This window comes from Molossus molossus, unplaced genomic scaffold (genome assembly GCF_014108415.1).
Source record: "Molossus molossus isolate mMolMol1 unplaced genomic scaffold, mMolMol1.p scaffold_m16_p_16, whole genome shotgun sequence".
Lineage (NCBI taxonomy): Eukaryota > Metazoa > Chordata > Mammalia > Chiroptera > Molossidae > Molossus > Molossus molossus.
Genome location: NW_023425351.1, coordinates 51798198 through 51812067, shown reverse-complemented (window position 1 = coordinate 51812067; position 13870 = coordinate 51798198). Strand labels below are relative to the sequence as shown.

General features: G+C 36.9%; 1 protein-coding gene across 4 annotated transcripts in view; it reads right to left on the bottom strand.

Annotated features, from left to right (window-relative positions):
- Window positions 1-13870, bottom strand: part of PKHD1L1 (PKHD1 like 1) — a 140467-nt gene that overhangs the window by 56937 nt on the left and 69660 nt on the right. For all 4 annotated transcript variants that reach the window (XM_036264471.1, XM_036264470.1, XM_036264472.1 and 1 more), the window contains 9 exons: window positions 12852-13001; window positions 10654-10828; window positions 9592-9748; window positions 8766-8922; window positions 6721-6800; window positions 6009-6138; window positions 4966-5095; window positions 2145-2386; window positions 54-190 (listed from right to left, as the gene is read on the bottom strand). In XM_036264471.1, coding sequence (XP_036120364.1) covers window positions 54-190; window positions 2145-2386; window positions 4966-5095; window positions 6009-6138; window positions 6721-6800; window positions 8766-8922; window positions 9592-9748; window positions 10654-10828; window positions 12852-13001 — 1358 coding nt within the window. The remainder of the gene's footprint in view (window positions 1-53; window positions 191-2144; window positions 2387-4965; window positions 5096-6008; window positions 6139-6720; window positions 6801-8765; window positions 8923-9591; window positions 9749-10653; window positions 10829-12851; window positions 13002-13870) is intronic.

Here is a 13870-nt window from a genome sequence, read left to right as displayed (position 1 = left end):
TTATTTGGATAACCTTGGGCAAACCATTGTGATTTAATAACGATGCCTCTTACCTCTACATATTCTATTCTTCCAGTTACCATGTTAGCACCAGGTACAGGCGCATGAAACATAATGCAGCCTCCAAATTGATCACTTCCTACTTCTTCTCCAAACTTTCCTTGGAGACATGTCTGTGTAGCAAATTCACCTTAAAAAATAAAACACACAAGAAAACCATGTCAAAGTCCTCTAATTAAATCAAGATTTTATTTCATACCTAATTATATCTTTTTTATTCACATATAATTTTAATCTCATTCTGGAACATAATTATTCATATCATTTACTCCTCTAGACAGTAAGAAAGTAAGTACCTTGTCCCTTGTCTCATTGACCTTTGCATTCCCTAAAGTATTTACTACCGTATTTTTCAAAGATACTATATAAATATTCGAATAGTTGAATGAATATGGATAAAGGTATTTTGTCTTATTATCTCTGAAGCTTTACCCCAAGAGTTGGAGATTAATTAATGAAATCTTATACTTACATAGCACTAGACATGCGTTATCTCACTTAATTCTTATAACTGTACTAAGTAAGCAGAACAGGAAGTATTCTTATTTTAAACAGGATAAAATTAGGTTTAATGGACGTTTTGAGACTTGATGTAGATGAACTGATGATGGGGGGGAAATTAGAAGGGAATAAGCATTGCCAAGAGAGTCACTGAATAGTCAGGAGGCTGGTAAGGAAGGAGGTATGTGGCTTGTGCACATCTTGTGCTTCAGTTCTCAGAGCTGCTATTAAGCTGCTAACCTTGTTGCTAAACTCAGCTCAAGGATGAGACATAAACATCCTGGAACAACTGCTGCGGGGATACATGTGGACTTGACTTTCCCTTTGTAGTTTTTGCACCCCCTCCATTTGCATATTGGAACTAACCAACCCTTTAACCTAACCAGCAACCCTTCATTTGCATGAAAGAACTACATTTTGTGGTTTTTGTCTTTCTAAACCCTGCCTTTCTTTGTTCTCAGAACTCAGTTTGGGTTGCTCTCTGAATGTGTCTCCCAGATGGCAATCCTTCTGCTCAAATAAAGGTTTTCTTTATTCTTTACTGCAGTCTGAACTTTTTTTTGGTCGACAATTAGAATTAGAATGTAGGTCATTTGACATCAAATCCAGTGGTATAATTCCCATTGAAGAAAGAGCTACATCTAAGTTGTATCTGTTATTATTGAACTGCTTATAGGATTGTGATGGTATTGGTGATTACATAAACTATTTCGAGAGACTTGTAAAACACATTGTGCTGCATACTGTGGTAAATAACATTAACGTTCTCTTATGTGAGAACTTTAACATCATATCCAGCTCTCTTTCACTTCTGGATATACTGGGCTTTGCACTAATTCACATTCTTACAGTATAATAATAAGTAATATAATAAGCACTGCATAATCAGTTCTGACTAATGGTACCTGAGTGTAGGAGATACCTGTCACTTCAGGACCAAAGTAATTAGTTGCTGATATTCAACTCTCTGGCCATCTTGTGTCCTGTCCCTGAGATCATAGAAGCCTCAGCTGAGATAGAGCTTCCAGCAGCCTAGATCCTGGAGTACAATGAATGACCAGAGCTCGCCCTGTTGACCCATATTGGACACATGTAGTATCAATGAGAAATAAACCTTTCTCATTTTATTTACTTATTTATTTATTTACTTACTTACTTATTTATTTATTTATTTTTAAATATATATATTTATTGAGAGTATTACAGATGCCCCCTTTTGTCCCCCATTGACCCCCTCCACCCTGCTCCTGCTCCCCCCCAGGCCTTCACCGCACTATTGTCTGCACCCATCGGTTATGCATCTATACACATAATTCTTTGTTTCTCTTCCCGCCCCCACCCTCATCCCCCTTCCCTCTGAGATTCATCAGTCTGTTCCCTGCTTCCATGTTTCTGAATCTGTTTTGTTCATCCGTTTATTCTGTAAACCTTCCTCATTTTAAATCACTGAGATTTGGGGCTCATTTATTACTAGAGCAAAACTTAGCCCAGGAGTTCAGAGTCGGAGGTGCTTTTGCCTCCAGGGACTATTTCTGCGATGTCTGAAAGCATTCCAGTGGTCACACTGTAGCTGCTAAAGTTACCTGTGTCAAATCCATCAGGACATGCTGGAATTTGGTTATTCCACTCCACATTATCAGATCCTCTTATTAAGATATTTCTTGTAAGAATTCCAACTTCCGCCCTTGCTTCAAACGGCGTTCCATCGGGAAGGGGGACAGTGATCCCTAGGTGTGTGTAACTCAGCGGACTGGCCAGCGTTACGGTCACGCCGTCGGCGGACACAGCCGCCACGCTCTTCTCTTCGTTCTCTCGCTGACTGTGTCTATAAACACGTTAACAGGAACATTTCAAAATTAATGTAAACCAACTTGACATTGTTTTGGTGTATTAGTTGTATGATGTTTAGAATACTTCATCTGTGAAACAACACTTTTTTGTCATACAATATTCTGAAGAGAAATTTGAACGTGGTATTTTATTTTTTTTCTTATAGCAACTACATTTACAGGTGCCTTTCAATGAAGTATTTTCCAGTTGCTACCCTTGTTCACAGAACTGCACTAATTTCTGTAGAACTGTCTTGAAGTGAATCTCAGAGGGGAGGAGGGGGGAGATTAACCACAGAATTTATATGCATATACGCAGAACCCGTGGACACAGACAACAGTGAGATGAAGACCTGGCGGGGTCAGGAATGGGGTGGTAGGTCCATGGGGGACAAAGAGGGGACATCTGTAATACTTTCAACAATAAAGATTTTTTTTTAAAAAAAAAATCTATTCATTTAGAGCATCCCACAGGCAGTATGGAAAAGGAGTTTAGGCTGGGCTCTATTGAATTTCCTTGGATCAAGATGATACAAAGGTTTCTTTAGAAAAGAAGGTACTAAAAAGAATTTTTACATGTTTTGCGTGTTTAAATACTCCTTTCCTTCCTTTGTAATAACAGCTAACACTTACATGGTACTTGCTTTGAGCCAAGTTCTTCTCTAAGTGCTTTACATGTATTAACTCATTTAATTCTTACAGTAATTCCAAGATAGATATTAACAACATTCTAATTTTACTGAAGCCCAGAGAAGCAAAATAATATGACCACAAGCTTAATAAGTGGTATTGGTGGGAGTTAAAGCCAACAGACTGACCTTGAAGTAGTATTTTTAACCAGTTGCTCTCAAATACAAACTCTCAAATAGGGATTACCAATGAAATTGTAAACAATGAATTAGATTTGGTGGGAAAGAACTTAATTATTGTTTCTTAAAACTATTTTTATGTTAAATACTAAACTAACTTTTAATTTTCATTCAGAAAAGCTGTAAGTGAGGACTCTATTCTATTAGTAAGCCCTGCCATTTTGTTGCTTTTTATTTCACCATTGTGTAATTAAAATTTCTTCCAAGGGCAGGAAAAAAAATGGTCACTTTAAAAATAAGCATATATTCTATTCTATTTATTTATTTATTTATTTATTTATTTATTTATTTTGGTACGTGCCCCTAGTGGGAACCGAACCTGGGACTCTGGTCTGCAGGCCAATGCTCCAACCGCTGAGCCAAACCGGCTAGGGCAAAATCAGTATATATTTAAATAAATATATATATATTTAACTCTTTCCAACATCTGCAAGTCTACTTTTAACTTGGTAAATGGCACACTCAAAATGTCATCTTAAATTTTAATTCTAAAATGAGTCACGACCTTAACGTAATTTAGTTCTTTCTTGTCATAAATTACTATTTATTCCCTGATACTCAAAATTTGAACAATAAAGCAAAACTAAAGCTCCTCTTATCTCCCTCCCCCATCAGTATTCTAGTGTAATGTCATTAGCTATATTAGTTTTCTTCCTTTTATTTCTTATTTGCTAAAGTATACAATTAAATGGAAATTGAGGGTCATAAGCAGTTTTGATTATAAAATGTCAGACACCTAATAGGTCATGTTAATCATCACTCATTCCTTAATGATTTCTTCCCTTTTATTTAATAATTTCTAACAATTTTGGTCCATGGGAATCACTCCTGAGACTGTAAGACAACAAAGAGTTGACTTGCAGTTTTCAACATTATTCCTTTGTGACCCCAAACAAAGAAGCATTTACATTTTTGCATTCATTAATGTATTTAGCTAAAGCTCTAAGTCAGAAGTTTTCAAAAGACTTTTAATAGCAGAATGCTTTTCTCAGAGAAAATCTTACATGGGAACCTAACCATATAAAAAAAACCAAAGTATTTTATTAGTACAGTAGGTTCTTGAATAACGTCATTTCATTCAATGTCATTTTGCTATAATGTTGATGAGATGTACTTTGCTATAATGATGATGATGAGCTAGGAACTTCACTCTTGTTTATATCAATTAGTCTATGGTAAAATTTGGTTTCATTGTACATTGTTTTGCTTAAAGTCACAGAACCTATCAACAATATTAAGTGAGGACTTATTTTATAGGTTTAAATTAACAACTTTTCTTATTGTAAATTCAACTAATGAATGAAAACAACACTGGTGAACAATGTTAACATTTGGCAAATACATATTTGGCTGCTTGTGTTTTGTTTTTTAAAAATTTATTGATTGATTTTCTTTTTCAGCGAGAGAGAGGAAAGGAGGGGGTGAGGGAGAGAGAGGCAGACAGAGAGAGACATTGATTTGTTGTTCCATTTGTTAATGCATTCATTGGTTGATTCTTTTATGTGGCCTGGCAGGGGACTGAACCCACAAATGGGGATGATGCTCTAACCAACTGAGCTGCCCAGACAGGACTTCTTCATGGTTCTTGATTAGAAGTTTTACATTTAAATGAAATAGCAGTGGACCTTCTGAATCATCCTCTTTTTCGTAGTTAAAAAAAATTTCTGTTTACGAATCTAAATTATCAGGCCCAGAAGACACCATACCTGTGTCCTGTGCTTGCGATCACAATCTTATCTCCTGGTTTCCATGTCACGGCTTGTTGTAAAATCAAAGTCCTTTCCCCTGCCTGTGCAGTGTGAGCCAAACGAGTCCAGACCACAGGAACAGGACGACCTGGAGCCAACATACCAACCAAGTATTTCTAAAGACATGTTTTCTCGGTTATTGAGAGCTTTATGCATTTTAATCTTTTCCGGGACTGGATCAATTTGAGGAAGCTTCATTACCTTAGCATTTCATAGTTTTCTCACTAAAGAAATACATAGAATGCTTGCTTTGTGCAAGTAACAATAAGGTCTGTAATGACATATGTGGGTCTATAAATTAAAAAAAAAAATCCTTCTGCACCAATATATTCCATTTATGACCATCTTCTTTACATGAACACAATATAAATGTGATATGATACTATTGATAAAACAGGAAGAGGCCTGTTATCTTTGTTGAAAAATTGCTTAAAATGATAATCTAGAGACAAAACGTATAACTTTCTGAAAATTCCATTACTGTACATATTTAACACAATGCAGGGCATTTATGATCATAGTGTGGTACCATGTTTATATATCCTAAATTTTTAAAGAGACAGATTATGGCAATATAAAAGAGAACACCTGTGTTTCCCTTAAAAAAATAAGGTAACCTAATACCTCAAACATGACCAAAATCATTGCTATTTGCTCATAATTTTTTAGAATATAGTTATATAAAAGTACAACTATAAATTCATAGTTAAATTTCTGGAATAACTCATAAACAATCAGTATAAACTGCGGTGTGTGCTGAATTAGGCAAAAGATATTAAGGGAGCACATGAAAAGGATCAGAAAAGGCCCAGAAGGTTTCCCCAAGAGCGGCCTTGGTTGTCAGTCTTGGTCCTATGCAGGGCTGGCCAGGCCCGCGTAAGCGAGGGAAGAGTCAAGGGAGTAAAAAGGGAACGTATAAAGAGAGAAAGTTATCAGCATGATTATCGCAGGTTTCTGGCCAGTCTCCCCAACCCATTCCGTGAGCTCTTCAGGCCCCGTACCGTGTAGATCCAGGACTCCCTCGCGCACAGCCAGCGTTTTGGCACCATACACCGGGAGCTCAGGAGACCGCAGGTGCCCATGCAAGGTGATGACGGCTTTGTGTTGAAATGGAGATGCTTCGGTCCCAACCTGCGGGGATTTCACAAGCACCATCCAGAAAGTTAAAACTCAATATCCACAATTCTAATCACTCAAAAGGAATGTTTTCCTTTTCTCCCTTTTCTTTCAAGAATTGATGACTCAGTTGTATCTGTCTTCCAAAAGATTAACCTTAAATTTGCTGAACAGCCAAATATGCTATGCCAGATTTTTGCAAAGTGCACTGATTGACTTTAGCCCCATCTCAGAATTGTTTTTTTCCTGCTCTATTTTAAATTCTGCTCTATTACAATATGCTATTATCATCTCATTAAAAGCACAAGGATGCTGTGGAACTTTGCCCCAGATAAAGGATTTTAAACTAGTAACAGAGATCTATAAAAAGATAAACTTGTGAGACTTTGGTATAATTAACTATTTTACACTTAGTATTTTATTATTATTATCATTATCATTATTTATTGTTGACTCTATTACAGATGTTCCCTCTTTGCCTCCCTCCACCCTGCCCCTGCCCCACCCTAGGCATTCACCACTTCATTGTCTGTGTCCATTTTTTAAAATAAATGAAGACAGGTTATCAATGACTGTATCTCAGATTCTCTTGTATACCTGAAGAGTGCCTCCATCTGTAATTAGAATATTTTCTGCCTGGAGTTCAATGTCAGCTTCATCAAACATTAGAGTTCCACCTAGGGGGCATACAATTTTGAAATATGTCACAGAGTAAATTAATATCAAAAGCTATTTATTCAATTATACATTAAAAATTAAATTCTTATTCTTATCTGCTATCACTCTGCATGCCACTTCACTTTAGCTCTTTGGTAACGTAAAATATAAAAACTTCAGACAAGACCCAGGAAGTTGTAGAAAATCAAATCCCAGGGCAGGTTTTTTTTCTCTTGCCTATTGGTTATTTTAAATATTATTAAATAGGCATCCAAGTGAATTCTAGTCCTACAAACACAGGACCACAAAATATAAATGAGAATGAAAACAATAAAAAGTAAAGAAAAGTGGCTGGCTGGTGTGGCTCAGTGGATTGAGCATTGTCCTGTGGGCTGAGGGGTCCCAGTTGGATTCCAGGTCAGGGCACATGCCTCCGTTGCGGGCTCCCTGCAGGGGGCGTGCAGGAGGCAGCCAATTACTGTTTTTCTTTCACATCAATGTTTCTACTTCTCTCTCCCTTCCTCTCTCTCTAAAAACAAATCAATAAAAACATATTTTTTTAAAAAGTAAAGAATAAGTACTTTTTATAGAAACTATTATAAGGCCAACATTAACTGAACTTTTATCCACTAATTTGCAACAGCAACCGCTATGGCCTAGCTAGCATTATTAATGACAGTACTGTGATACATTTTTTATGACTGATGTAAATTTGTGGACAGAAAGCTTGTCCAAGGGTCCAACAGTTAATAACTTCAAATAACTAAAGCACTGCTATTATCCCAGAATTTAAAACAGAAACAAAATACAAAGGTCTTGGAGCAGCTAAAACCACATGGCAACATTTATACACTAAAACCCAGAGTATTTTACTCTTGACAGTGATTTCTTTTACATGCAATTGTAACTGTTCTAGTTACTTAGTTTTCTATAGTTAAGACGGAATATCAAGAACCAGAGAGAACTCCAGATAACAATGAAAGCAGGTTCAAAGGTATAAGTAAACCCTGGCTGGCATGGCTCAGTGGTTAGGGCATTGAACCCCATGCACAAAAGGGTTGCGGGTTTGATTTCCAGTCAAGAGCATACACCTGGCTTACGGGTTGGATTCCTGGTCAGGGCACATGCAGAAAGCAACCAATGGATGTGCCTCTCTCACACTGATGTTTCTCTCTCTCTCCCTCCCTCCCTCCCTTCTACTCTCTCAAAAAAATCAGTCTGGCCAATGTGGCTCAGTGGTTGAGCATTGACCCATGCACCAAGAAGTCACCGGTTCGATTCCTAGTCAGGGCACATGCCCAGGTTGTGGGCCAAATCCCCAGTTGGGAGCATGCAGGAGGCAGCCAATCAATGTTCTTTCTCATCAATGATTCTATCTCTCTCTCTCTCCCTCTCACTTCCTCTCTCTGTAAAATCAATAAAAGAAAAAAAATTAAAAAAAAAAAAAAACCAATGAGAAAAACATTTTTGGATGAAGATTAACAAAACAAAACAAAAGGTGTAGGAAAGAACCACAACCTGGTACCCAAGGGGGTCACTTAATACAAATTTCTATGATTTCACAACCCCTGGGACCCACTATACTAGTGTTTTTCTAAATGGGAAATACCTCTTACTGTTGTGATCCTCTGCGAGGATATAGGCAGGCACATGTGAACACGCGCGCGCACACACACACACACACACACATGGTTACTGAAACAAAAGTTTCATAAAAATAACATTTAGCTTTAAAAGATGGATGCTTACTCATGTAAATGCTATACTCTGATATTTTCTGTTGTGTTTCATTAAAACATTCTGGTTATAGTATTCAATAATTTCATGCCACAAACGGACTGTAATACATATAAGAACTCAGTTCAATACTTCATACTGAAAACATGATACAACTATGGATGTTTATAATAATGAGTTTCGATTAAATTAACCTTAAAGAAATATTCTACAGAAGGAGTCTAATAAGCAAATTTTCAGAAATTTACCCTGAATAAGCAACATTTTCAGAATAGGGGTATTTTGATCCAGCAAAATTGTCTGTCCTTTTGTAATGACAACCAGTGACCCTTCCTCTGGAGGAGGTTTTCCTCCCCAGGAGAAGTTGGAGGACCAAGCATCAACATACAGGAAGTCAGCATTACCCTGCAACAGAACATGAAAAACTCTTAAATGTTGATGTTTTATCAGAATTCTTCATTCAACTTCTGAAAAAAAGAAGAAATAAAAAAACAATAAACATTTTCGTTACTAATAAGTATAACCTACTTTGGATATTTTAGAGTTGCCTGTTGGTTTATTTCATAGGAATAATAAAGTGAAAAACCCATTACCAATTACCCCACAATTAAATTAAATAATTAAAAATCTGGCCCTGGCCAGTTTGGCTCAGCAGTTAGAGCGTCGGCCTGCGGTCCGGAGAGACCCGGTTCGGTTCCCGCTAAGGGCACGTACTTCGGTTGCAGTTTGTCCCCGGCCCTGGTTGGTCGAGCGGGTGGCAGCCACTCGATGTGTCCCTTCAAGTCGATATTTCTCTCTCTCGCTCTCCCTTCCTCTCTCTCTCTCCCACTCTATCTGTACAAAAAATGGAAAAATATCCTCGGGTGAGGATAAAAAAAATAATAATTAAAAATCTGAAACAATAAAATTCTAGTAATAAGCAAAAAAACTATAACCTACCTTAAATATATTATAGCCATAGCTTGGTTATTTTGGGGAGACATTAACAAAGTAAAGAGTTCATTACCAATCACATCGCCTCCCAGATGTTATTTCTTCTCTCGCTGTGGTTACTACACCCAGCAGCATTCTCACCCGTCTGGCCATGCCCACGCTTCCAACGGCGACGTGCACAGGAGCCCACCCTGAAGGAGTGTGCGCATTTGTCATGCAGATGATACATGTCTTGTTGGAATATTCAACATCACATTTGGCTTCAGCTATGGTGACGAGAACATCCTGTATATTTTCACTGTAAAGAAAAGGGGGCGAAACAAAACATTAATGGTTTTCTCCAATGTCTAGGTCACATATGCATTACAGCAAAACAAATGATCTTACCCTACGGTTCATCAAAGTGCAGATTGATACTTCTGTCAGTAGTAAGGCTTCAAAATATTTGTTCAGAAAAAAAGGAAACAGAGCACCAATATAACTGTACAAACTAGAAAGTATTCTCATGTTGGAGAAATTGGCTGAGCTCAATTAATTGAGAAATCCCTTGTTGGTCTCCAAGCAGGCACCTTTGTAAGAGACTTTCAGGGATCATTTTGTCTATGTGACATTTTCATCATATTCACAGACTTTAGAACTTCATCTCCAAGTAAAATTTCAAATCCAAGGTAGTTATAAGTACTGCAGGAATTAAAATTGCCTTCTGTGATTTGAATGAGCTGACTTCAGTCAGCCTTATTCACTTAAATGATGAAGCAATACATACATTTGAATTAAATGATGAATATTTTCAGGAAAAAGGAATCTGACCAGTTTCAATGAAACGGTTCTGATGCATGAAGAGATGTTTCCATGACACAATGAAGCAGGTCATGGTTGGAGATGAGATATTGAGGAAAATATAACAAGGTGATTTATACATGACATTACTAGGATTTTGGACAAGTTATTTATCCTTTATAATCTTTGTTTCTTAACCATAAAATGGGATAAAATATCTAACAAGGCAGGACATGTCAATGGGGTAGAAGGTGCCTGGCACAGATTAAGTACTCAAAATGCTAGCTGTTAGTATTAGCATGCGCTTCAAGCATGACTTTTGAGCATGGCTATATTTAAGCACTGTCCTGGCACACGAGAAAGCAGGCATGATGGCTTGAGTCTGGAAACAGGCACTGATGGATGTACACGTAAAGACAATACCTGAAGCCTGATCCCGTGACTGTTAGTCTGGTGCCCCCTGCTGTACTGCCTCTCCTGGGAGATATTTTAGTGACGAGCGGAGTCAGTGACAAGGTGTACACGAAAGGAGTTGTGGACTGTGATGAATCCTTCCCATTGACCACACTCACTTCACAGGCTTGCTCTGGTCCCCCGTCTATGAGAAGAGAGTGGAACTGAGTACAGTTCTGCCATTAGGACCTATTCATTTCCAAAACCCCCACACATGTTCTATTATTTTTTAATTTAAATTTTATTTTTCAACTACAGTTTACATTCAGTATTATTTGGTATTCATTTCAGGTGTACAGCATAGAGGTTAGACAGTCATATACTTTAGAAAGTGTTCCCCCAACATTTCCAGTGCCGACCTGGCACCATATGCAGTCATCACAATATCACTGACTATATTCACTATGCTGTGCTTTACAGCCCTCTACCTATTCTGGAGCTACCGATTTGTACTTCTTAATCCCTTCACCCATCCTCCAACCTGCCCTCCCCTCCTCTGGCAACCACCAGTCTGCTCTCTCTGTGAGTCTGTTTCTGTCTTGTTTATTTCATTCTTTAGATTCCACATATAAGAGAAATCATATGGCATTTGTCTTTTACTGTTTGGATTATTTCACTGAGAATATTATACTCTAGGTCCTTCCATGCTTTTTCAAATGTTAAGATTGCATTCTTTTTTATGACCAAGTAATATTCCATTGTATACATGTACCATGGCTTTTTGTACCCACTCATCTATTTTTGTGTGTGGAAATATTGATGATAGCCATGTAAACCAAACATTGTTCAATAACATCTTCCTTTTCCCCAAATCACTCTCACAGGCTATAGGTGAAGTAAAAAATATCTCTAGCAATTGCCAAAAACATCACAAGGTTTATATATATTAGCAACAGGGGAAAAAGTCCTCAGCTCCTCCCTCAGAGCCTCTCATTGAAGGTAACTCTACAAACCTGCCTGTTTCGCTCTCCAGGCCTAGAGGAGCCAACATGGCAAATTAGAGCAGGAAGAAAGGAAACAGTGCTAAGGGCAGGCACTCTGACAACAGCAAGGAGCGGCTGCTGAATGCAAGGAAAGGGACAAAAACACGACGGAAATCCAATACAAAGACATAAAAAGAAGAGCTAGTGTTAAGATAAGCATCCTGAAAAACTTAATAAATCTCGACAGCACTGCATTAACAAAAAACATCAGGATATAAACTTTGATGCTAAAATGATAAATAAGCCCAGACACCAAAATATTACATTTTCTTCAGTATTCTTTGATTAAGAAGTCAGTGAAAGATACCAAAATGTTTAGAAAAGCTTCATCAAATTTTGTTAATGTTTTAAAAAATGTTTGTACATAAAACATACTTTCTATTCTAGAATATTTCCTTTGGTTCTTAGATTGTGTTAGATAATTAAAAACTGTTGTGCATGTAAAATAGCAGATATTTAAACTTTACAATAGTCCATCAAATTAGTGTTAATAATATCTCCATTTACTAGATGGAGAAACTGAAGCAGAGAGGAGTTAAGTTACTCAGTTAAGGTGACACAGTTAATAAGTGGCAAATAGATTCAGGGGCTCCTCACAGCCCAGCTCTTAACTGTTTGGGAAAAAAAAAGAATCATAATAGCAAATTATGTTAACATATTTCAGGTATCATTCCATCCACTTTACTTATTAAACCTCATGATAATTCTATAAAGTAAGCCAATGTCTTATTCTTACTTCACAGATCAAGAAACTGAGACACAGTGAAATTGAATAACGTGCCCAAAACACAGTTTGGGTCTGCCTCTTGGAAATGCACTACAAGAGTTTACACTCATAACTATTACACTGTCCTATCTTCAAGGGAAATCTATTACTCCAATAGGAACTAAAAATGTCTTCTCCATTTGGCGAGCTTAATAAACTAAGAGCCATCAGCTTATGTGATAAACCAAAACAGCTCTTTATGTACTTTATTGTAAACAATTCAATGAACCCAAATGTTATGAATCTTGAAACACATATACATGTCAAAAATAAATTCTGAGGAAATTGCTTAAAATCAGGACAGTTAAAACTCAATTGCCCCAAAGAACACAAAAATTGGGAAAAAAGAAATGCAGTCGCTGATCTTAATAAAATTAACCATTTCTTGAAGACTGCCATTCTTTTTTCTGACAACTTACCATTATTAGGTGGAATTTTACATAATAATGTTGTGTAATCAGATTTATGCCCATCAACTGCACATTCTGAGCCGCATACTAATATTTTGGAATTTTGTGGGTTAAACCCAGTGCCTGTCACAGTCATGGTCTGACCACCACCGAAGCTCCCTAGTGAAGACACAAAAAAGGGAAAAACAAAGCTGATTAAAAGATAACCTCTTCTATGTATATATTTTTAACATCTGAAATTTAACTTCATTTTTAACATCTGAAATTGAACTGAAATTAATGTAAAGATTCTCATAAGTGAAATTATATTTATATTATACTACAGTATATTAATGCAATTGAATCTCTTTCTATTGTGATGTTTTAAATCTTCACTGGTCATTTATTTAAACTAGTAGGAACTACATTTTTTTTAATCCTCACTTGAGGATATTTTTCCCCCCATTTATCTTCAGATAGGGTGGGAGAGAGGGAGAGAAAGAGAGAGAGAGACAGAGAGACAGAGAGACAGAGAGAGACAGAGAAACATTGATGTGTGAGAGAGACACACCAACTGATTGCCTCCCACACGACCCTGACCCGGGCTGGGGACCGAACTGCAACCAAGGTACATGCCCTTGACTGGAATCAAAGCTGTGACTCTTTGGTCTGCGGACAAATGCTCTAACCACTGACCTAAACCAACCAGGGCGGAACTAAAATTTTTAAAAAAAGAGATATCACAAAGGATTTCAGAGCAGTAAAAACATGAATGCAAAATTACTGTTGAATACATTGTTTATACTTTCATAAGATTTTTAACAATTAAGATAATTTTCAAATAGAAAAATATATGTATGTAGACAATTACAAGCCAGTGATGTCTAAACATGATTTTAAAAGAAATTTTTACATATAACCTGGCCATTTTAAGTAGGGTTAACTCTTAAATAAATTATATAGCACTAAGAGAAATACAGGCATTAAACAGATATTTTGAAATGATTAATTAATGCCTTTGCATGCTTTTTGTATTTGATGCATAAACA